Source organism: Arvicola amphibius, chromosome 3 (genome assembly GCF_903992535.2).
Source record: "Arvicola amphibius chromosome 3, mArvAmp1.2, whole genome shotgun sequence".
NCBI lineage: Eukaryota > Metazoa > Chordata > Mammalia > Rodentia > Cricetidae > Arvicola > Arvicola amphibius.
This window is the reverse complement of record NC_052049.1, coordinates 177,889,164-177,914,633: the sequence shown is the minus strand read 5'-3', so window position 1 is coordinate 177,914,633 and position 25,470 is coordinate 177,889,164. Positions and strand designations below refer to the sequence as shown.

The 25,470-nt window shown below is 43.0% G+C and overlaps 1 protein-coding gene and 1 long non-coding RNA gene across 23 annotated transcripts in view; one reads left to right on the top strand and one right to left on the bottom strand.

Annotated features, from left to right (window-relative positions):
- Arpp21 (cAMP regulated phosphoprotein 21) overlaps positions 1 to 25,470 on the top strand; it is a 142,747-nt gene that overhangs the window by 8,859 nt on the left and 108,418 nt on the right. For 5 of the 22 annotated variants that reach the window (XR_005284571.1, XR_005284570.1, XM_038321400.1 and 2 more), the window contains exons 1-7: positions 14,796 to 15,225; positions 16,927 to 17,090; positions 17,926 to 17,967; positions 18,661 to 18,750; positions 23,073 to 23,217; positions 24,578 to 24,656; positions 25,274 to 25,333. Coding sequence is in view for 19 of the 22 variants with exons in the window: in XM_038321400.1 (XP_038177328.1) it covers positions 16,965 to 17,090; positions 17,926 to 17,967; positions 18,661 to 18,750; positions 23,073 to 23,217; positions 24,578 to 24,656; positions 25,274 to 25,333 (542 nt within the window). In the remaining 3 variants the exon portion in view is untranslated. Of the gene's footprint in view, positions 1 to 14,793; positions 15,226 to 15,940; positions 16,050 to 16,926; positions 17,091 to 17,925; positions 17,968 to 18,660; positions 18,751 to 19,322; positions 21,167 to 23,072; positions 23,218 to 24,577; positions 24,657 to 25,273; positions 25,334 to 25,470 lie in introns of those variants that run through there. The other 17 variants (XM_038321396.1, XM_038321395.1, XM_038321394.1 and 14 more) reach the window with 10 other exon arrangements.
- LOC119808878 lies at positions 9,848 to 15,797 on the bottom strand. Its single transcript, XR_005284573.1, has 3 exons — positions 15,132 to 15,797; positions 10,278 to 10,411; positions 9,848 to 10,000 (listed from the first exon to the last, which is right to left on the bottom strand). It is a non-coding gene; the product is annotated as an uncharacterized LOC119808878 (long non-coding RNA).

Here is a 25,470-nt window from a genome sequence, read left to right as displayed (position 1 = left end):
GGTCTTTGCTGTAAAAAATGACTTCTGGCCGGGCGGTGGTGGCGCACGCCTTTAATCCCAGCACTCGGGAGGCAGAGGCAGGTGGATCTCTGTGAGTTCGAGGCCAGCCTGGTCTACAAGAGCTAGTTCCAGGACAGGCTCTAAAAAAGCTGCAGAGAAACCCTGTCTCGAAAAACCAAAAAAAAAAAAAAAAAAAAAAAAAAAAAAAAAAAAAAAAAAAAATGACTTCTGGCTGGCTGTGGTGGCTTATTCTGTCATTCATAGACATGAGTTTGAGGCCTGTAGTGAGTTCCAGGCCAGCCAGCCCTACCTAGTGTCTCAAAGCTCAGTCCAACAGCCAAATAGCCAATTAGTATGGGATACTTATTTGAGAATAGCCTAAGTCATTTTGAAATTCCTTCTGAACCAACAGCAGATAAGTTTGCCAGGAGTGTTGGGAGTTGGGCTCCCTTTGTGGTTAGCTCCGCCTTCAGCTTCCTGTGGAGAGGCAGAGGGTGAAAATGTAGAGGAAATCACGTGCAATGCCTTGTTGCCATTTCAAGAGAAGTCCAGCAAAGGAAAATATAAATTGCACTCTCAAGGGGCTGATGATGTCCCTCCCTAAGATGTCCTTACTCATTTTTCCTTGTCAAATGTCTCTTTGTTTCCAACCTTGTTGAGTGAGATGGTGTCTTAAATACCAAGGTACATGTTTTTAGAAAAGGAAGCTATAAGTCTAAAAACCTGTGTTCACGGAAAACTGAAGGTGTCCCGTGCTTATAAATATAGCATTTGCCACATCCTTTATTTAGATCCAAGGTGTGAGTGTATATGGATGTATATCAGAAAAAGAAGGGCTATATCAAAATGTCCAAAGGCTATCTAGGCAAGGGTGATAAACATGGTTTCAACAACTTACTTAAATTCTACTCTGGTGTTATTTCAAGAAAAGGCCAGCCATGTAATTACCTTTCAATATCTACCAGAGATATGCCAGAAAATATTCAAGTGTTTATGGTGAGAATGACAAGAACAAACAGAATAAAGTTACTCCTGATTTTTATGTGCTGACTTAAAAAAAAAATAAGGGGCTTGGAAGGTGGCTCCCTGGGTAAGAGCAATTGCAGTACAAGCTTGAGGATGGGACTGCAGACCTTCAGCAGCTACTGATAAACAACCCAGCAGGGCTGCAGCTGTAGTGTGCCTGCATCCCCAGAGCTGTTTGCTGCAGGGGGAAGGCAAAGGCAGGAAGATCAATGCAGCTTGCTAACCACCAGACTAGCATCAGGTTTCTTGAGTGAGCCTTTCTCAAAGGGATCAGGCAAAGAGTGCCAGAGCAAGACCCGACATCAGAAGTTTTTCTTTACACTCTTTGAATAGGTGTGTGTATGTGTGTGTGTGTGTGTGTGTGTGTGTGTGTGTGTGTGTGTGTGAGAGAGAGAGAGAGAGAGAGAGAGAGACTGTGTGTATGTGCACACACACACACACACACACACACAAATGTTGTATTATTATACCTTATTAGAGGAAGCTTCCTAATTTTCCAGCTAGTTTCCCTTTAAGACAAAAAACTGAGAAGCAAAACACACCTGTTCACCTGGTCGGTCATAAAGAGAAAGGAGCTTATAAAGTATGTTTTGTTTGAATGAGGGTATTTTTTTAAAATCTTTTGTAGACACGGCATCATGAGTGGACTTGTGGATGGAGGTCACAGTGGCCCTGCACACATCTGTTCTTAGTTCTGCAAAGAAATCTTGAGTTTGGTGCCTTGGGAGCTCAGTGGCCCTCGGGGGACACTGAAGTAGGTGAACTCCTCTGGTGACCGGCCCTCTTTCTTCTTGTCCCGCTGAGGCTCTGATGTTCAGAGAAATCTTAGTGTGAGCTGGCCCTCATATCAGCAGGCATGCCCAAGTCTCTCAGTGAGAGGAGTCAGAACTCAGGGACCCATGCCAACTGTGGGTGACCCATTCACACCAAAGAAGCCAGGACATGCCAGGCCCTGAGGACCGTTTTAGATGACACAGGATTTCAGATACTTAAGATCGGCCACATCCATGTTTGTGAATTGCGAGGATTCAGATTTCTCCCACATTTTATGCAGATCCAAATATTTTAATTTAGGATTCCAATAAAGGCTTTTGAGTAGTCATCTCTGTAAAGGAGCTTAAAATTCTTCAGTACTTTTACATTCAAATTGCTTCCCTTGTCGTCATGGAGAATCCCATTATGTTCTTTGTTTCCTCCCCACGTCAATCGCTTCATTAGTAATAAGTGAATTATCTAAAGTGCTGGACGTATGCTCCTGTATCCTATGTTTTAATAGCTCTGTGGCAATGTCATTCCCACCTCGCTTCTTATCTATAATTATGAACAGTGTCCTTTCTGCTGAGTGGTAGTGATTAGGCCCAATGGCTTTCTTGGTTATTCTCATTTTACAGCTTTATAAAAATTACATATGGGGACAGGGGCGATGCTCAGTCAGTAAAGTGCTATATGAGATGAGGACCTAACTTCAGATGCCAGCATCCCTGGAGAATGTCATGTGTCGCAGTATGTAACCTCCATGCTGGATAGTGGAGTCAGGCAGATGCCTAGGACTCCCTGGCTGACAGTCAACCTAACTGGCAAGCTGCAGGTTGAGTGAGAGAGCCAGTCTCAATCAATAATGTATGGGGCGACTGAGGAGAGTCACCTCTGGTTCATATGCGCACCAACACTTGCACAAACATACATAAACACACACACACACGCACTCTACTACTAAGAAAAGACCAACAAATTTTAACACTATTGACAAAAATTAAATACAATTTTGGGGGACATGGTTTCAATAAGCAGCGCTAGGTGGGTTGGAACTCACAGAGATCTGCTCCTGCCCCTGCCCAAGTGCTGGGATTAAAGAGGTGCCTGACTTGATTAATTTTAATTGAACTTTGTTGCAGGTTCCATCACAAATGCATCATCTAAGTATTCTTTTATTCTACCTCTCTGTATGAATACTACAAGGTCAGTCGGCCAGCTGCCCTTCCGATTCCCCTTCTCTCCTCCCTTGTATCCTTTGCCCTCTTCATCTCATTAGTAATTTCCTTCCTCATCACATAGGTTTTCCTGTGTTTAGACTTTGCCCTTTTCAGGTAAAATATGGTAAGTTACAAAAACAACTCTACCTTGGAAAACCATAGATTGAAGACTTTTCTTAATCTATGCTTAAAATCTCAAAGGTTTTACAAATAAACCCATAGTCCAAATACTGAGCTTTGTATATCCTTCAAGATTGGCAGATAGCTCATTTCTGTGATGTGTCTATCTGCGTAATCTAGCCCTGGAAGTTTCCATTCCTGTAGCTGGATATGAGGACTTTCAGACTCTAAAACCTGAGCTGTCTTATATGCTGATATGTGATGGAGCCTTAGCTGCTTGACCCCCTGCTGGAGAGGCTGAGATGCCTAGCTTTGTGGCAGGAATTCTGCTTCACATTTGACAAGGAAGAACATGGTTGCACATTAGAGATATGCGGGGGGGTGGGGGGCAGATACATGCATTTCTTCCTGAAATATTGGTTTTCATGTGGCTTCTTAGTAGCTTGCTTTAGTTGAAGACTTTGAAAAACAACACACACACCACAGCTATTTAATTCATCTATGCTGCATGGGTGCACGGGCAATGGTCCCTTCCAAGCCTTTAGCTTAGACGTGGTAAACTCTGTGATTACAAGTCTTCAAATATTCTACGTAATTATCAGGAAAACCCCCCAAACTCCTGTGCACTTCTTAACACTTCCATCAATAGCAATAGCTGTGAGACCATTTGGCCATGACCTTGACACCAAGACCTCCAATAAAAAGCCTGAATTTGAGGCCCCGACTGGGTTCTGTTGTGCTGGTTGCTCTCACTCACCCCCAACATGAATAAAAATAAGTCTGATAAAAAGAAAAACTCAAGTGATTGACAATGTGGTCAAACTTGGAGAGCAGCCAACCTGACCTCCTCAAACTCAGAGAACCTTACAGGGGGTTCATTTATAGGAAACAAAACCCAAAAACTCTACATAGAAATCAGTATAGTCGGGCTATGTGCAGGAGTCTCAGGAAAAGATACATTGAAAATCTAGTTTTGTGATTTCATTAACCGTTAATTTAATTAACCATGGTTTACCATTCTGTGTGTTGTTGGATCTTCTTACCAGTTCAGGTGGGTGTGGAGCCCAAAAGTTGACATTGGCTGTCCTCCTCAATCACTTCTCCATCCTTTTAGTTTTGAGACAGGGTCTCTCACTAGACCCTGAACTCATGGATTTGGCTACACCGGCTGACCAGCAAAGCCTCAGAATCTGCATGTATGTGTCCTGAACTCCTGACGCAGTGGTGTGGTCGTAAGCATGTTCCACCATGCCTGGATTGTATGTGGGTGCCGAGGATATGAACTGAGGTCCTCACGCTTGTGCGGCTAGCATTCTACCCACTGAGCTGTTTCTCCACTCTTGACTGTGATTTCTGTGTGTTTCGGCAACAAGGATCAGAGAGATTTGGGAGAACAGTTTCTACTCTCAGAGGGATATTTCTTCTAGGAACTGAAAATGACCATTTTTTTTAAAAAGTCTTAATCTCCAGGAAGTCACATACTACACACACTATAGAGTCACACACCAGCTTTCATTGTCCAAGGCCAGGCTGATCTGTGCTTTCTCGCGTTGTCCTGACTTCTGGCAGTTCCTTCATCTAGAACAAACTGAGAGCCAGCTTTCCCCATGTCCTCAGTAACAGGCAATGCTAGCAGGTTCTAAAAGCTTACAGAGCTCGTGCGAGCTGTTGTTTTCTAAGGTCATTAACATGCGTTATTGAGTTTAAGACACGGGGGAATAGCAAAGAGCAAGCGTCCATTTTTCCAGGCTGTGCCTTGTCAGGATAGAGGAGCCGGTTGGGAGTGGTGCAGGTATTTTCACATGCAAACCCATCAGATGTGAATGCCAACTCTTAAGGCCAAGAACATCCGCTTCAGGAGAATTACGTAACTTCAGGCTTGGAAAATGGAGGGGATGATGTCATTATGTTCAGTCTTGAACCATGTGATTACAATTTTGGTGCATGACAGGAAACAAACCAACTTTTACTAGGAAATGACAAACCAAATAATCCCCTTTTGTGACTTTCTAAACAGAGCATCTAGGGACCTACATCATCTCCAATGATGGCTACAGGGTCCAGGCACTAACTAATCCAAACAAATACTCATCATGCACCTGAAGTAGGAAATACCTTTCGATCAGGACTTGGGCACATAGTACTAATCCTGATTTTTCTCCACTAATATGCTGCGTATTTCTTGAAAATATCTTCTTGCAGGGCTGTGTCTAATTTTCCTCTCAGACAACTGGTATCATCTGTGGTCCTGCTCAGTGTGAAGCAACGATATGCTGGTCAGAGGACCTCCTGTCCAGGGAACATAGAGTCCAGTGCCCACATACGTCATTGAGTCTTTTATTATAACATTTGTATTTACAGAACAAGACAAACACAAGCTAAATGCTAATGACATAGAAATAAGGACTTAGAGAGATTCCTCTGCATATCTGCTTTTACAAAATGTGCCTGTGTCCCACCAGAACATCTACATGACAACTTCTTTCTGAAGACACAGAACTCTCCTGCCTAGCTGTCTCCTAGGACAGGCAAAAAGCTAAATATAGCATCCCATAACCTTTTTTTGCCAGAACTCCAGGTCTTGAACTGAACCTTTTTCTTTAGTGAATCCATGGCCATTCTGCACTAGCTCTTTTATGCCTCTCTTGCAGCTATCATCTGAGAAGATTTATAGAGACTTACCTGTGATGGGAAAAATTCAAACACAATTTTGATACCTAGCAGAGTAAAGTTAAATAGTTAAAGCTAGTCAATTCCAATTGCATCCATGTAGCTTGAATTTCAAGTTACTCCTTCTTATAGGATGTCTGAGAGAAGGAATAATTGTTGAGTATATTTTATTATGATTTCTCAATACTTGAGTTATTTTTAAAATTATGTTGATCCCAGCTTACTCATTTTGATGACCATGTATATAGTGTCATCAATGTGGGATTTTATGCAATATTGTATTGTGTGGAGTAAAGAAAAAGAAAAAAATTCACGGAAAGAAAAAAGAAGCTTCTCATTGTCCATGCTCTTATTTGCCTCAGCTCCCCAGATTGCTTTCTGATTTGTTCAGGGACCCCCTTCCAGTGTGCATCATCTCTTCCTTTCTCTGATATCCTCCTCCAGAGCCGTATAACACTCTATGCAGTGGGTCCCTATAAAATGCCCTTTTAAATCAGTGTCCAACACTACAGAGTTTGCCAGATCGTGCAACCATGGATTCAGAAGCGTGCCATGGCTTTGTCCCTGGGTACCTTCCAGTCACTATTGGTTAAACTCATCAGGTAGCTTCTCAGGTGACCAGTGTTCCTCACTTACAGGTATGGGCAGGACAATATGGTCCAAATACGCCTGCCATCACTGACTACGGAAGCTTGGAGCCCTGCTTTAGTCACTAAGTGGGAAAATGCTAATACGTGCCAGGCATGGTCCCCATGGTTAATGTGGAGGTAGAGAAGGCAAGCACCAATCCCTGTGACTCTCAGTTTACATAACAGTGGGATGAGAATGATGTCAATCCTTAGTCAAATTCTGAAATTAGTTGCAAACCATGTGTGTTGGGACCCTGGGGAGTAAGGGATCATCAAGTCACCTGAATTAGCACTAAAGTGTCGGGGCATTTCTTCATGGAGACTGCCAAAAATAGATGGGTTGATATGGAATAAATTGAGTAACTGCGATACAGAATAAATTGATAATGTTGTAAACACTGAATCAAAGGTAGTTGCTTGTTTCTGTTGGTATATATGCTGAATTCTGTCTGGGAAGATTGTTCCATGGTTAAAGTGTTTGTCACACAAGCATAAGGATCAGAGTTCCTGTTCCTAGAACTCATTCTATTGCTAGGTGGCCATCCTGGACCCTCTGTAATTCCAGTACTCAGGAGGCAGAGACGGAGCAGCTGCCTAACCTAGCTAGCCTGACTAGCCATGTTGGTGAGCTCTCATGTTGGATGAGAGATGCTGCCTGAATGAATAAGGCAGCAAGGAGTCAAAGAAGATTGTCCACACGGGTTTTCCACATAGACAAACACACATGACCTGCACACAAACACACACACTCATACCTGCACACATACGCATGCATACACATGGGTATATATACCACATACACATAATAAATAAAATGTGATTGACTTTCAAAATGCTAACACAAAACTTAGTCCAGAGCACCCTGTGTGACCGTCCAGAAGTCCCAGATGCTGTTTGCGGGGTGGCATCCTACATCCTGAGAGGGCTCTCACTCTCTGTCCTCTCCTCCCTACTCTGAGAGCAGATCCCAGCTTTACCATGAGAGTTTCTATAACCAGAGATACCCTTTAGACCCTGCACTGCGTCTGTTCACTTCAAGAAGATGCCCTTTCATTGCCTAGCTTCTAGGGAAACTTCATTACTTTTTCTGCAAGGCTGGAGCTCAGGTCTTGGGTGCATGTCTTAAAGTCCCATGTTGATTCTTTTCAATGATATTCAGCAAAGACACGTTTGCTGATACTAATTCTGAAAATGCGGCACTGAGGCACGAACTACTCCTTTGTGATACTGAATGCTGCTAAGTATTATCATAGCAAAAACAAGACTGACTACCAATGCAGTTCTCCTATTTCTTCAAATTTAAAAGTGTGGAAGAAAACCAGGACTATGGCAATTTCAAAACTCCAACAAATAACAATTCATGGTAGCTTTCTCGATTTTGTTCTTGCTGTAGAAGCCTCTCTTTCTTCCTTCCTTTTAGTACTGCAAACGCCCCGCTCCCACTCGGGAGCCTCATCTCATGTGCCAGGCTTCATTGTTCTGAAATGACAGGTGCTTTGCACTTTATGTAGGAATGCAGGAGAAAAGAGTTCATGTCAAACATGCTAATGATTGTTAAAATTAATATTTCTTCTTTTAAACCACCTTTCCTCTTTGTGATGATGAATTTCATATTTTGAGCCCTTTAAGTCAGGAAGGAAGAAACAGATTTTATAATAAATCTTTGCTCCAAGACAAAGTATCACCAATAAAAGTAATAGAAAAACATTTTTTGTCTTATACTCTGTAGAAAGGGGATTATTGTAGATGTTGTGTGGATCTTAACTTAGATCTATGGACCAAGCAGTAGTGTCACTTCTGGTCCTCGTCACCCCTCTCTGTCGCTAAGGTGATGACGCTTTGTGTAGTATCACAGCGCAGTGACACTGAGGGAGAAAACAGACCCAGCCCAAAGGTGTAACTGTTTTAAGAAAATGTATGTTTCCGCAAGGTCATGTGATAGCATTAGACATGTTTTAGGAAATGTGTTTTCTGTCTACTCAGAAAAATAGGGTACATCAGAAGCCTGAGGTCCTCGCATTTTGCTTCAGGATTAGATGGGCACTCATTGCCAGATGGTGCGCATGGTTTGCCAATAAACACTTTGATTAATGTTGACTTTCAAGAAAATGGTCATCTCTTCCTGAAAACCCCGAGCCTACATTAGCTGAATACCAGGTAGACATATGATTTCCTACATGGCCTCTAGAGATGGCTTAGTGTGTCAGGGTGTTTGCTATGCTATCATAAAGACCTGAATTCCAAGTCCCAGCACCCACTTAAAAGGCTGTGTGTGGTTCAGGTTCATGCCTGTAATCCCAATGGGGCTGAGGTCAGAGAAAGGAATATTGCCACCTTCTGGCTGCTAGCCTGGCTCCAGGTGCAGTGAGAGAGCCTGTCTCAGGAGAACAGGGTGGAGAATGATAAAATGGAATACCAAATGTTCTGATCTTCCGCACACATGTAAGCACGTGATCCTCTCACATATGTGTGCATATGTTGTATTCATGTACCGCGTGTATACGCCATGTACAGACTCACAGGAAGAAAGAGGAAAGAAGGAAAAAAGGAAGGGAGGAAGGGAGGGAGGGAGGGAGGGAGGGAGGGAGGGAGGGAGGGAGGGAGAAAGGAAGGAAGGAAGGAAGGAAGGAAGGAAGGAAGGAAGGAAGGAAGGAAGAAAAAAAGAAAGCTGTGTAGGCTCTGGACATGGGAGGGGAAATTGGGCAGGTTTACACACAGACATTAAGTCATTTCCACGCCTGGGGCATATGACTTCGAGCAGAATGTTTGGCCCATCCATGCCTATGAACTTGGGACCAAAATAATAAGAAACTGTTATCATCAGGAGCTGAGGTGCAGTGTCCATGTGATGTTGAGCTGCTCACTTATGAGGCAGAAGACAATGGCCCAGTGAAAGCATATGTGAGGCCCTCTGTTGCCATGTCCCATGAGTGAATTGTTTTAATTGGGTAAATATGGCTTATATTGCCATGGAATCCAGCAGTATAGGAGCAAGAGTGATTGAAAAGATCTTGGATACCCCAAGAAAAAGGATTGATGTTAACGGTGGGTGCTGTCTAAGCCCTTGGGTTAGATGTCCATTAGCTGTGCTCTGCAGTGGCTCTGTTACTCTCTGTATAATGCAATGTTTTAATTAAAGTTTACACTTGCTTGGAAGTCAGTGGACCAATGCATCTATGGCTATGGCATGATCTCACTCTCCATAGAACGCTGTTAGATACACAGCGTGACCAGGCCAGGGACATGGCTCAGCTTGGAAAGGTGCTTGCTGCCAAGTCTAACGACCTCAGTTTGAATCCCAGAATAGACGTGGCAGAAGGGAGCGCTCATTCCCTAAGGCTGTCCTCTGACCTCCACACAGGTGCCAGGGCATGTACTTTAACACATACATATAAGCAAAGAAATGAACAAACAGAAAACGAAAGTAACTAGGATGGAAGTTGCGGCCATTTGAAACATCTTTGAACTAGACAACAATCTTTCAGTCACGCTGAACTCAGCCTCAGTACTGTCAGAGTCTCAGTAGCAGGGCCATTGATCCCAGTTTTCTTTCAAAAGCTTGCATCTGATAGCCCCCTTCACCTGCAACTAAAACAAACACCATTAAATAAAAAAAGTTGGGTCTCAATATAACAAAACTGCCAATCAATTGCTTCACCCCACCCAGCTCTGCTTGCCATTGCTGGCAGTTTGCACTCCTCAGATTTGGAGGAGGAAGAAATTGTGGGGCGATTTTTTTTTAATAGAAGTAGTGCTTGGTCCCCTGACTGGGTAAGAGTGCACTCCAATTTCTTTCTATTGCTGGGATAAAACACTAGCCAATATCAATCTGGGAAGGAAAGCGTCTGTTTCAACTTACAAGTAAGAGTCCATCATCAAGAGAAGGCGGGACAGATACTCAAGGCAGGAAGTGAATCAGAGCTTGGAGGACCACTGCTCACTGGCTTTTCTTGGTGCCTGGCTCAGTTGGCTTTCTGATGCAATTGAGGATCACTGTTGGGAGTGGCACAACTACAGTGAGCTGGATCAGTCATTAATCAAGAAAATGTCCCCCACAGATCTGCCTATAGGTCAACCTGATGAAGACAATTCCACAATTGACATCCCCACCTCCCAGATGACTCTAGTTTGCATCAAGTTGTCAGAAAAAAATAGCTTGCATAGCACATGGGAAAGATGGCTATAGTAATGAGAATGATATAATTTACAAGTCCGAGTCAGAGAAGATTACATCCCAGAACTGTTTTGTACATGTTTGTCACTCAGGTGCCTGAGGAAACATTGAAAGGCAGGATGCCAGCTCTCCCTCTCGTGCTTGTATTTTCTGCCTTGGCCCTTTCGGCACGTATAGCAATTTGCTTATTATTTATCCATAGCATATCCAAAAAGGAACATAATAAAGTTTCCAAGAGAAGCTGCTTTATTTGACCTGAATATCACATCTTACTGAAGGTTATCTCTGGACATAATAGAAGCTTGATAGAGGCTTGTTTTATGTGAAGAAGTCAAGTCTCCATACTTGTCCCCCTACCCCCAGATGATTTTGCTGACAACAGATCTCCCTCATTTTTTTAAAAGTCATCCGTGTGCTCATGGGGTTCCATTTTAGTCTCCAAAGCTTTGGCATAGACTCCTTTCTCTGTTAGGTTAACATAGCCACACATGGACATAAATCTATACTTATGATGTCATATGAAAAACTTAATAAACCATAGGTTCATGTAGCAGGTGGTGGTGGTGGCTCATGCCTTTAATCCTAGCACTTAAGAGACAAAGGCAAGCAGATCTCTGTAAGTTCAAGGCCAGTCTGGTCTATAGAGTGAGTTCCAGGACAGACTCCAAAGCTACACAGGGAAACCCTGTCTCGAAAAAAACAGAAACAACAAAGAACAACATGTAATAAAATAAATCCTTGCAAAAAGGATATTCGTAGAACATTTCTTAAATGTAGAGGTATTCTCCTAAGTTTATTTTCCAAAATGTTTTGTCAATTTTCTCATTTGTATGCAAGCTTAATTTTCTTAAAATATTTGCTGTGGCCGGGCAGTGGTGGCGCACGCCTTTAATCCCAGCACTAGGGAGGCAGAGGCAGGCGGATCTCTGAGTTCGAGGCCAGCCTGGTCTACAAGAGCTAGTTCCAGGACAGGCTCTAGAAACTATAGGGAAACCCTGTCTCGAAAAACCAAAAAAAAAAAAATATTTGCTGTGTTTTGGCTCAGCAACAACAGCAAAACCACCCCAAAACACAACAAAACAAACAAACAAACAAAAAACCCATTTGACTAAAGGGTAAATTTCCTGGTCTAGTGCCTCTCATACATCTATTAGAACTTAGATTTATCTATGGGAAGTGAAATTTATGTGATAATTATTAAACTTGTGGGACAGTTCCACCTTTTTTTCAACTTTAAAGATACATACATATATAGATAGATAGATATAGATATACTTTACAATATCATTACTCTCGTTTTTGAAGGTCTCTCATTCCAAATTTAACCTTCTTTAAACTTAATCTGAAATGCCAAAGATTCTTTATAAGCCTCAACCAAGCGAGCCTTTGGAGACTGCTGCATATTTTAGTTCGCCAGTGTTTGCACCCTGCAGAGAAACCATCAAGTCACCGCTGCCACTTCAACACGCAAGCAGTTTTCATTTGCAGATCTGGGGCCTACTGAAAAACAGCCTGTGGGAGGGACCACTTGTGTCACTTGACGGTGCTGTCTTGTCATAAAACACTTACACTAATTTAGCATCGGGTTAGTCATCTGTGTGTTAATTTTTCGCATATTGAAAGGGGTGACTAATGAAGGGAGCATCTCAACTTGTAGACAGAATTCAACTTTTCATTTAGGTAGACCCTGAGAAGGCCTATCCACTTCTCCATGGCTCTGCCGCGATTAGTGTATGTAACATATGTAATACATAGATACATACAACAGGACGTGTATGATTTGTTGGTTGGGATAAAATACAGAATATACATAGGCCTTGAGTTATATTATCTTTTCCCCCTTTTAATGCCATATGCTATCATTTTTTTTTGTTCTAAAGGCAGCATAGGACCTAAGAAAGCAGCATTAAGATAATGTGAAATGATCCTCATTTTATTTGATGTTTTCTCTATAAAATAGTTGAGGGCATTGTATCAGTTTCCTGTAGATTCATTATACTGATGGGTTCTGCTAAGAAATACTTCCAAACTCGTGATTAAAATAGTATTTCTGGTGCTCTGAGATGACTCAGCAGATAAAGGTGCTTGTGGCAATTCTAATGCCCTGAGCATAGTGCCCAGCTCACACACAGTGGAAGGAGGGACTCAATGCCAATAAGTTGTCCTCTGACTCAAGTGCTATGGCACATTCATGTCCATCTATACACACTCACATGAAAGTTATTCAATGTAAAGTAACAATAATAATGGCAATAAAAGAGCTCCGGTGACTTGTCTTTTGTGTATTATCTATATATAATATATATATATATATACATGTATACATACACTGCATATATTATATAATTTCTGTTCTATTATGTAAATTAAAATTTAATAGTAAAATTTCTTAACGAAGTTTTGCCAAGAAAAGTCTATTTGTTAAATATAGTTTTGGCTCTCGATAAAAATTAGAGACCTTGGACCCGATCCGCCTGAAATGGCAGTGCAGGAGTGGGGTTGGTTTGGCGAACAGAAAACTGGAGTAGGGCTGGATTCCTGGCATTGCTTCCTCAGCAAAGAGAACAATTTTAATCAGTTACAAAAATATTTGCGATCCATATGCTCCTCTCTGCTCACTCCCATCTGCCCATATTCCCTTTTATCTTGGGAGATGATGGCTTCATGATTCAGCTGTGTAAGAATAATACCTCGCTGGCTTTCGAGTTCAGTTCTATTTCAAAACACGTCCTGGAAATTACGCACACACAGAGACCCAGGCTGTTAGCTCTCGGGTAGTTACGTGAGTATGACTTTGTTCCATCTTCTTGGGAAAGATTATATCTTACATCCTCCTACTGGAGCCAGGACGGGTATCTGAGGCTTGGCTTTGAAATGCCATTGTCATTTGCCTGCTGGATTAAATGCCCCTGTACAACTGCGAGGGGTAGGGAAAGGAGCAAAGGCTGGGGATAATTCACAGTAATTTCATTCGTTTTGGGAAGAGGAAAGCAACACACACATAAAAAGCACTTGGTCACTTTATCTAACAGGAGTGTTTGTTCTAGATAATGGGCTTGCAAGCGAATTGACCATTTCTTAGTTTTTTATTAAATTACAATTGGGCATCTGTCATAGTAGCTATGGTACAAGAGGTCAGAATAGAAAAATTAAAAAAAAATGACTCTCAATGAGTGATTCATTTTGTGGGAGATGTGTGTTTGCCTATCCCAATAGCTATATGATTTCTAACAAAAGGTGTACATTTTTAAACCCAATTATCCATTGGTAGAAAAGATGAATAAATCAGAAATTATTGATGGGATGCTTGGTTGTATTTCAACAGTTGTTTCCCACTGCACAACAAATGGCTTTGTAACCCAATATGCTATTAACAGCACCATTGCCAAAGCTGAAAGGAACCAGCCAGGCTCATATAAGCTAGTGGGGAGGAGATGGCAAGGAGAAAGGGTTTCTAGCCTTTGGTGCAGTAGTTGGCTGCAGCTTGTGTTTTCACAGGCGATAGGACCCAAGGGGTGTGTCTGCTGCTGGAGTTAGCTGGTGAGCGCCTCCCCCCCTCCCCCACAGGAGGCTGAGAGTTTGGGCTGTGGTTTGCTTTTTGGCAAACGCCATCAGGAGCCCCGACTCCCTGTTTGTATTCAAGCTGTCTGCGCGGCTGCTCCTGTAGGAGTTGCGCGAAAAGAAAGTGTACATTAGAGCGTGGATTTGTTCACCAGGGGCTTGGAGTGTGCCAATCCGCGGCATGCTGCGACAGCGATTCTTTGCTGTCACAGGCAATGCTCAGCTGGCAGAGCCGTCCCGGTGGGGAGGGAAGGGAGGAAGTGGAGAGGTTGTTCACCACGAAGCCTGGATTTTAGGGATGCTTTACAACTGTCAGCGCGATGGAAGGCACTCTCTCAGCTGTGCCAGGGCAAAGCAAAAGTTCTCTCTTTTAAACTTTAGAGACAAGGCCTCATTAAAACAAAGCCTGAACACACACTGCGTGAAGTTCCCTCTCGCAGAGGGACTCACTGAATTAAAGCACACCCCATCCACCTATAACTTAGACAAAGGTTTCCATTTAGAAACAAAAAGGACAAACCTTTGGCATGTAGGTGACTTTGATCTCATTCAGGCAAACACACAAACTTGTTTTTTTTTTAAATACAAAGTGCGAGATTTCACTAAAAAAGGTTAAAATTGAAGTGAGTAATCTTCAGTGCATAATTCAGTTGTTAATTTTAGCTCCTTGCGTGGGTGCCGCTCTGACTTGAACAGCCGGCTGTAGCCTTCATTGGAGAAGAAGCCGGCAGCTTGGGCCAGGTGGAGCTGGAGCAAGCTGGGAGAGGGATTTGCTGGAAGCCGGTCATTAGTGTTAGAAACCCAGTCTTACTTATTGCGTGCCTCTCCCGCCTGCCGCCTGCCGCCTGCCACGGCTGTTTCCATGATGACTGACTCTTGCTCCTTTTTCAGGTTGTCGGCCATGTGTCAGACTGTGTAAGGGAACTGCCCGGAGATGGACATTCTGGACTGCTGATGGGGACATGGGACGGCAGTTACCTCTGATCACTTGTGTGGATTCTCCCGGTGCAGAACGACAGAAGCCGGCCGGCAGTCATTCCTCCAGATCTCCCGCTGGAATTCCGTGTGAAAGGTAAAGCAGCTGCCGGGCTGCAGCTCCTGTTGCGCAGAGCGGTTCACCACATGCCACCTCAGAGTGGGGACGCGTCTGTCAGGGGAGCCCTTGGTCTCAGAGTTTTGATAATCAGAGCTCTGTTTGCTCACTTTTTATTTATTTTTTAACTGAAGCACTCTGAAAATTGATTTTAGGCAACAGAAGTTCTTTGTCTTCTGTTCAGAGAAAGCGAGCTGTTCACCAATGGGAAAATGAAACTTTTATTTTGTTAAGCCCACATGCTGGGTGCGGCTGAGATGGAAGAAATTTGCCCAAAGGCGGCAGATCCTAAAATTCTCCAGACTTCAAATCAGCAAGCTAACCAGCTCAAACCTCTGCCTCCTTTACCAAAACTTTTCCTTCTGCAATCCCACAATCCTCTGCCAAATAGGTCCATGTGCTTGAAATGTTTTGTTACATGCCATCTGCTCTGTCAGGGTGGGTTTTAGCAAATTAGCAATCGAATTTGCCATGGTCTTCATTTGTCTCCTGCTTCCAGCCGAAAATAAAGTTACTAAATTAGTAAGTGCTAATGCAACCACACTCACAGAGCTGTGGGAGCATAGGCGGTTCTACGCCAGTTACCTCTGGACCGCCTAGGACCGGACAGTGAAGGGCGGGGAAGTCTGTGAAAGACAGGACTTTCTAAGAAGCAGCTGCCCAAATCCCGCCCCTCTCTTCCCTTCTTCCCTTCCTTCTCTCCCTCTCACCTTTTCCTTTCTTTCCTTGTCCCTTTTTCCTCCCCTTCATTTTTTCACACTTTAAGAAGTGAACAGGAAGTGAACAAGCAAATTTGTGAACAGGTCAGAGAGAGAGAAGTGCCAGAGGTTTTTTGTTTTTTGTTTTTTTGTTTTTTTTGGGGGGGGGTGAGGGGATACAATAATGGAATTAAAGTCTAAAATCCACTTCCTGTGTAGAGCAGTGCTCTGTGAGGGCAGAGTGGCAGGGGGCCACAGCCATAGTCCTTAGTCCCCTGCCTTGCAGGGGGCTCCTCCAGAGCTTGTAGCAAAAGGACCTGGCAGGGTCCTAAGGAGAGGTGGTTGCTGCTGCTTTTGTTAGTTGTTAATTTGAAGTCTGAGTGAGCTGACCCTGGAAGGTTCATGGTCAAAAGCAGATCCCAGGTGTACAGGAAATCATAACCTTTCCATCTGAGTTTTATTTGTCCAGAAGACAGTGCACTGTATTCCTTGTTGCTAGGGTGACGGGGGGGGGGAGGTGTTTCCATGGTTGAAAACTTATAAATGACTTTCTGAATCATATCTGAGGTACCACCTTCACCAGTAGGACCTTTTGACTCAGAAGTTAGCGGTCACCTGTTGAAGCACTGGGGGGCTATCACCATTTCCTTCTTTCCCTCTGTAGCAGAATGTGGGGACTGAGTTGGGTGGGAGCCACGTGTCTCAGCTAAGATTAGTTGCTCCGCTTTCACAGAAGGTGCCTGCGTGTGCGCCGGTGTGTGCATGGAGGGGCTGAGGCTGAGCTGACGTAACTGCCTCCTGTGTGTGCATTTGCTGCTTGATGTTGCCTTGCTCGATCCTCCTGAGCTTGGCAAGTTGGCAGGGATGCTGGCCTGCACCTCTGCCTGTGAATTCGCAGGGGGACGCAAGAGAACTCAAGAATAATTGGTAACGCTTCCTTTGCAAACTGATATTGTTTTTCTGATACCGTATAACCTTTTAGGGCCTAAAACCTCGTTGTTTTAACTTGCATCTGGGAGAATGTCTGAGCAAGGAGAACTGACCCCAACCATAGTGGAGGAAGGGCGGACCGAGCCAGAGTCTGCCCCGGAAAATGGCATCCTCAAATCGGAAAGTCTGGATGAGGAAGAGAAGCTGGAACTTCAGGTGAGCCAGGGGGGCTTGTCCTCACCCTTTCACCTCTAGGAAGCATCTCAAACTGCTTTCGGAATTTAGTAGACCAGGATTCAGGAGATCAATGGGCGAATCCTCATCCAATTGTGTTTGCTTGTTTGTTTTGTTGTTTTTAAATGAAGCCACAAGATGCCTTTAGAAATGAGAACTAAGATTCAGAGGAGCATATTTAATGACTGAATCTGCACACAGGAGCCCACTAGCCCTCGCTAGACCACCTCAAGCTGTGTGTGTAATGCTCTTGGCATCTTGACCCAGATTCCCTGTCTCATGGAAAGACAGAGACATTGCTCATAACTGAGAAATGTCAAAGTCATGTATTCTATTCACCACAGACATGTTTAGGTTTGATTCTTATCAGACCAGTCTAACCTCAAGAGTCCCCAGCTAAAGAGTCAGGACACTAAAAAGGATTGGGGGGAGAAGTGGGTGCTTTCAGCGCTGGAAGAAGCAGGGGAGAGGTAGGATTAAACAGGAAGTGAATTACAAAGAAAAAGCGCTGGTTTGCGGAAGGTCAACTGAGCTTGTAAATGGTACAGATTTTCTTTTAACTGATTTACCAATGTGTTAGCATTTTCCATGAGCCAGTCTCCTCAAAGGTCAATGATCACATAACGATCGATCAATCAGCCAGACTGTCTTCTCTTCTCTCCAGTGTTTGCTCTGAGAAGAAAGAACTATAAATGACAATGTCAAAATTTGGGACTTTGGCTAGGAGGGTGTTTTTCCTGGTGGTCAGAATACCTTTGCTTCCACCGAGGAGAACTCCATTATTGACTATTTGCTTTCTTCTGTTTCTACCACGCAGCGGCGACTGGCGGCTCAGAACCAAGAAAGAAGAAAATCCAAGGTAGGGATCTTCAGCTTCCCAAGAGAGTCACTACCAGTTCCAGTAAATCACACATTTCCCATTAAAGCCGCAGGTGTGCCCCCACAGCTAGACTGTTGTGGGTCCTGGCTGTTCGGTTCCAACGTGGTTGTGACCCTCAACCTTTTTTCTGATACAGGTGCTTCTTGTTTACGACCCGAACACCCGTAGCATTCTAATTCCTAATTTCTCTGTTTTTTTGTTTGTTTTTTGTTTTGTATTTTTAACACTGAAGGCTGCAGTGCTGCTTTACACAGGAGTTCTTGTTTGTTTGTTTGAAGGTAAATTTAGAGTGGACATTTCAATCTTCTAAGTGATTTCTACCTAGAAATAACTGAAGAGTGTCTCAGCACTTGGGGCGCCTCCTTAGTGGAACCTTTTAATTTAGTTTTAATGGAAATTCATTGTGGAGTGTTTCTTCTGATATTTTCACAAAATGATAGCCATTCAGCCATCACACACATGGGTCAAGAGAGTGAAAAATTGTTGCATAAGTTTGTCTTTCTCCCTTTGGCAAGGGCTTTCGGATTCTTCGCCCTTTGCACTCAGAATCACGCAGCACTTTAGATCCTGCTCTGAGAAAGCTGATTTGGAAATATTTGTACCATTGTGGTGCCCATCCTTTGACAGTCTGAGAATGTTTTCTGTTTTTTACTTGCCTTCCTCAATCCCCAGTCAGGAGCAGGCAAAGGGAAGCTCACCAGAAGTCTGGCTGTCTGTGAAGAGTCTTCTGCTAGACCTGGAGGGGACAGTCATCAAGACCAGGTATAAAGTCTGCTTTGAGAAGGACTTGCATGACTAGATTTCTGTGTGAATGGCCAATTTCTAAATTGACACTAAACCATGTTTTAGGGAAGAGAACAGGAATTGGAGAAAGCATTTCCTTGCTTCATCCCGTTTCTGAGCCAGGCTGCGTAGTTAGAAGTTTGGAGCTGGGTCCATAACCTAGCAAGTAAACTGCTTGTCCCACAAGGATTTGAGCCTAAGTTCAACCCCCAGAATGCACTTAAAAAGCTGGCCATGGTTCGTTCTCTTAGCACGGTGGAAGTTGATTCAGGCAGATTGGTTCCTGGGATTCAAGGGCCAGCCAGCCTAGGGTCTAGTCAGTGAGCCCAAGGTCCCAGTGACAAACTGTCTCAAACAAAGAAAAAGAAAGTGGTAGATGGCACCAGAGGAGACGAGGTCGTCCTCCAATTCCACGTGTACATGTACCCATACACCCCGTGTGCCTCCCACAAATATGCAAATATACCCCCACCCACATTCACACCCATCAGCCCCCATACACACCTAGTTTAAATGTGTAACAGAGGATATTGCATTTGTTTTTTTTCCAGACTCTCTGAAAACTGCAAATGGAAAGAAACTCAAAAGAATTTAGATTAAAATTTAACTTTTAAAAAAAAGATATAAGTGGGCACAATAGTGCTGGAAGTCCACCAAGGCTCTCTCTTGATAAGGCTGAACCAAATACACACCAAGCACCCTGTCTTTAGGGAGACAACTTACCTCTCAGCTGCCCAAATGTACCTGCCTCTAAAAACAAACAACAAACAAACAAAAAATCCCACACAACTGTTGGCTCCTATGAGACTTAAGAAACAGTGGCTAAGGTGCCCTAGGTTTTCGGAAAATACCCTTATGGCCTTTTGAGAGAGTTTTTTAAATTTTATTTTTGGGTGAATACTGCAAAATGTTCCAGAAAAGCATCTGAGCTGGTGGTGAATTTGATACTAATTAGTTGCTGTCTCATCTTTACCTTTGCCCCTTTCTGCAAGATGAGTTGGTGCCCAAAACTTAAAAGTCCAGGAAAACTCTTCGTGAGCAAATGGAGCCCTTCATAGCTTTTTTTCCCTTGCCTTTTAGCCATTATATTTACTTCTGAAAAACACGGTCTTGATGCAGATTATTTTTCTTATTTTATCAGAGGCAAAGGCAGTCAAGACAAAAGTCAGCTGATCTGCCTACAAGCCCAAGGGAGGAAAAATTGATTATAAAATCATTAGCTTTTGTTTGGACTTGTTTGGCTCCTCTTTCATGCCCTCCTTCCTTCTCACTTTAATTGAAATCCTCTGCTTTCTCTTTACTGACACAGAGAACACAGAGAGCACCTTCTTTTAAAGAACCAAAAAACAAATTCCTTATAGATTTTGTCCTAAGAGTGTTTTCTTTTCTAGTCTCATTTTCTTAACATGCCACTCATGTGGAGAGGCACAAGCAAGCTGTCATTCAGTAGCCATTACTGTGTTTTGTATACAGCCTCTTTTTCTTTTAAACTTGGGCTCTGAGGAACATGTGGCTTTTCTTCAGCATTTTCTGTGTGCTTCTATTTTTTAATGGAGATGGAAGAGGTGGAATGATATGAATATCATGCCTTGTACTATTGATGTGGATCGATGGCTTCTAATGTACGGCATATGGTTTGTGTGAAACCCTGTAGACTCTGGGAGAAGGAATGACCCAGTTGTCTGTCACTCCTAATGCCAGGCAGAGGAGGCCAGCCTCTGTAGATGTCATCTGTTCTTTGTCTCCTTTAACAAGGAGCAGGAGGAGTTTTGGTAGGGGTCACCTGTATCATAGCACCCATTCCAGAGGCAGATCTAGGTACTTCCATACAGTGGGTGCAAACGGTGCTTTGTTCCTGCTGGTTCTGAACCCAGAAAACAGGACTAGTATTGGGGGAGAGAGCTAGGGTCCTCGAGCTTTCTGTTGGCTAGCCAAAGAATGGCGGAGATACGGGGTTGGTAGAAAACCAACAGACACTTATATAAGCAAGTGGTCCCTTCTTGGAGTTTATATATATTGCCTTCAGTAGATTCCACTGGACACTTAGGAAATGTGCGGACTGACTCCCACAGAAGTATACAGTACATGGAATGTATCGCTTCCCCCATGTTTGTATATTTACAGTATTTGGAAAACTGCCTTCATTTTCTCGTGTGGGGAAAACTCTTGTTCCCTGTATTACTTGATCTCAGCCCCACACCTGATGGATGGTTCAGTCTGTCTTTGAGTTAAAGGAAGCGTGCTTTTCCAATGTTATATTATTTACTGACCAGTGTGTTTCTGCAACTTGAATCATTCTTTTACTGTTGTTGGGTATAAACTTATTCTGTACCAATGTATTTATTAACACTTGTATTTTAATATTGAGCATATCAATAAAAATATTAAAAAATAACAGATTGTTTTTTACCAACTCTACACCACTTTTTGTGTGTTCTTTCTACACCATACTGTATATTTATGTGTAGAAAATATATTTTTTTAATCCTGAGTGTAGCAATTGTCAACACAAAGCACCAATTTGTGCCCTTTTTCTACAGTGGATGTCTTTGGCCTCTGTTTTTATGTATGGAATATATTGCCAACATGGTGAGTTTTAGATTCCAACTTAGAGATGGGTGAATGGTTCCAAAGTTCTGAAGAAGGAGTCTCTCCTGACTCACATGTTCACAGCTTGCCCCTGAGTCTACTGATGGACTGACTCTTCCCATCCCCTCCTGAGACACATCTCAGCAGGCAATGTCTCAGGGATTTCCTGAAAGAGTAAAAGTAAAATCAAGACCCTAGGTCCTACTTGAACCCTCCTGGATTGCAACAGTTCTGTCCCTCATCACGCAAAGAATGACTACAGTAGAACCTCACTCTGATTTGCATATCCTGCATATATCCACCCACAGAATAAACTCTTGGGAGTCAGAAGTCCCAGCTTAGTTAAAAAAATGCATGGCGGGCCTGTTTTATCTCACCTTCTGTATTGTGGGGGTTAGAGATCTTTTTGTTTCTATTTTTTCCTCTTGCCACCATGGTGACTTCCCTCAAGCTATCATTTCCAATGGGGTCCTTCACAAAGCATCCAGCTTGCTGTGAGAAGTGCTACCTTGTGCTTATTCAGTTAGCCAGATTTGAACAGTGCCACTCTGAATCCCAACCTGGGCACAGTTAAAGGCTAATTCATAGGTCTTGCAGGGCAATGTTGCAGGAAGTGTTCTGTGAGAAACATTCTTCCTCACTGGGAACATTGCCCACCCTTGCCCCACATAATGAAGTAGTGCCTCTGGGCAGATTTTTCACATATACATAACCTGGCCTCATCCTTCCCATTTCTTCATAACTCCTGTCAGCATATGCTTTGCAGGAACTCAAAGCCCCAACAAAACATCATTTGGAGCATTCTGCCTCAAAGAAGCAAATGTGCTTTCAAAGCAATGGCTACTTCGTGTCAATCAATACAAACAGAACTGTTCCCCTGAAAAATAAATAAATAAATAATAAAATAAGCGACTACAATAGTAGATGCAGCTCAACACTGCAATCCGTACCTAGCAGCCGATTATGAGAATCTGTCTGGGAAAGAATTAACAGAAACTAAATTGACCCAAACGTGGATTTATAGAGAATTAATGAAAACTAAGCAGGACTCACTCCATTTTCTAAAAGGCAATGCTTTCCCTGACTCTGAATTATAACAAAGTATGAACGACATTTGTAAGCAATCCCCATGACATCAGACCTAGGATGCTCACAGCATCAAAGTTGGGTTTTCCATAGCACGTGCACCCTTCTTGATCTGGTCCACGACAGGCTTTTTCCTGTAAACTGGCTGTTGAGTGCATTCTTTCCCTTGGTTCTAACTGTGATTATGACTACTGGAACCTGTCTCTTTGCACATTTCTCCTTATAAGGAACTCTGGAAGGGAGTCGGAGAAGCCTTTTTTAGACATGACAGTGGTTTCAATATGAGCAGATAGAGGAATGTTTTCCCCCTACACATTTAAAATTAAACCTGTAGAGAAAATAAGAGTTGTGTTCTACAGGAGTTTAGTTTGATTAAAGTTAATATTCATGAGGAAAAGTTTAGTGCTAGATGTGTCTTCTGACCTCCCACTGACTCCTGTATTTTAGTTCACCTTAAAGAGCAAGTGTTCTTTGACTCTGACAGGCTTAATTGTTTTTAACCACTTAAGAAACAGGAATCCATACCTGGCTCCCATTTTTCAATGCCTACTAACCTCTGTGCAAAATGGAAGCCAGGCAGAGGCGGTTACGTCTGGCCCTAAATCATTATATTTTTTCCCCAACAGGAATCCATTCATTTACAGCTTTCCAGTTTCCCCAGCCTGCAAGAGGAGGATAAATCTAGGAAGGATGATTCTGAGAAAGAAAAAGAAAAGGATAAAAACAGAGATAAACCCTCTGAGAAATCCAAGATCAGAATGTTATCAAAAGGTGAACTTGAACATCATTTCCTTACTTTGCTTAATTTGGGCACAAGCTCAGCTGGAAGACATTGCAAACTGAACGCATCTCTACAGCCCCGGGCATTCTGCACCTATTTTCCCAAATAATCCTGTATGTGTAAAAAAAAGAAAAAAGAAAAAAAGAAAGAAAGAAAGAAAAAGAAAAAAAAAGAAAAAGGGAAAAAGGAGCCTCATTGTTTCTTTTGGTCTTTTTGTTCATGCTCCCTTATTTGTGTAGCTAGAGAGGTTATTTTTAGCATCACTTCTTCTTTGAATTTACTTTTGAATCTCCTGTTCTCCGTGACAAGCGGAGGGAAAAGGGGAAATCAAATCTGCTCTTGCATTCAGGTTCATTGACAACTGACTTGGATTAGCTAACAATGGCGACACAGAGTTTTACATCTCGACTCTCACTCTTAACTCAGAAGACAGACAGCAAGGACCTCGACACCTTCCCACAGTAAGCCGCACATGGGTGTGTAGTCAGCAGACTCCCTGGCGCAGAGGACTTTGCTCTCTGTGTCTGTACACTATTTCATGTTGTTTCATTTGTAAACAAAACTCACATCTCTGTTTGGAAAAAAGCGCCATTCCTTCTAAAGTCGCAGGCCTGCAGTAGAGGACATTCAGACTGCTGGCATCCTTCTAATTGCGCAAAGTAGACATAAGTCAAACTGTAATGAAGAGAGTCGGGCTGGAGACAGCTCAGGGAATCCCACGAGCCTAGGAATGGCAGCTACTCTTAATGTTATGCCCTGCAAACATATCCCTGCTTAAAATGGTTAGCTTGGTGTCTAGATAAAAACCTCAAGCTTACAGGGTATAAGAAGAAAGAGATTAAACTTTCTAAAACGGTTGTACAAACCTGAATTTATCCAGCATCTGGAGACCAGAAAGACTTGACAATATTTATCCCCTGCCCCATTTTGTACTGATTAATATTTAGGTAGTTTATAATAAAAGCTTTTTTTTAACTGCTCCATTTTAACAGGGTTGTCAGGGATCACAAGCTCTTGAGGTCTCTGTGGGTTGGATGTACTGTCATGTGGAGGCAGTGCCCCGCCGATTTTCAGCATAGTGAGAACACGTGGTACTTGACACGCCCCCACCACTGGTGTGCACACTTCCCCTCCTCTGACACCAGGGTCTTCCCAGAGTCAAGGGCATCAGACCCTCAAATCTCCCCTTCACTCTGACTGCCCCCGCCAGGCAGCAAGTATTTTCACACCGGGAGCTTCCTTTAAACTGTACCGGAGGAGGAAGGAGATCAGAAAGGTTGCAAACCCTTTCCCACCCATGTCCCCGTCATCAACCCTGACAACTCAACGTCCTCCTGCTCTTTGTTTCAGACTGCAGCCAAGAGTATACGGACTCTACAGGCATAGACTTGCACGAGTTTCTGATCAACACTCTGAAGAACAATTCCAGGTAAATGGTGGCACAGGCCCCCTTATCTGGGGGCAGGAGGTTCAGATAGAATATTGCAAGGTGATTGATCAAAACACCTCTAAGAAATCTAGCATAATACACAAATGGCCTCCCCTGGTAGCTCCCCTGAGCTTTCTCTCCCAGTGGATGTCTGACTCTAATTTTTACATAACTACCCATTGCGTAAGTTAGAGTATTCAGCTCTGCTTCCCCAATCCCAAGGAAAGGAAAAAGAAGAGAAAGAAAATGATCAATATTGCATCAATCAATTATACCTCAGCGCAGGTACATATTCCTGGAGAATCAGTACTCCAGCTTGGCTTCACTCCAGTTTCTTTGGACTTGAAGTTTTTAGCAGTTGTATGTTTATTATTCAAAAATTTATGTCATAATTAGCATTAAAATGATAACACTTAACAGCACCAAATACTTAGAAAGAGAGATGAGAGCAAAATCCTAAATTCAAAATCATGGCGTGCAAGCCAAGGAGTTCACAGCATCTGAAGATGAATCAGACACAGGTCTTCTCTTTTTCCCCCTTGCCTTTGATAAACTGTATTTGCCCTTTGGAAACCGAAAAGTACATGAGACCTTTCCTTTGAACATTTATTTTTCAGGGACAGGATGATACTCTTGAAAATGGAGCAGGAAATGATTGATTTCATTGGTGACAGCAAGTATGTTCAATGGCGTTGCTAGCTAATTTGATGACATGTCTTAGTTCAGTATCTGCGTTAATGAATCATGCCGGAGAGGGTTGTGAGTAGATAAAACATCAGTTCCTATGAGTCTTGGTATGCAAAACGGAGAGGGC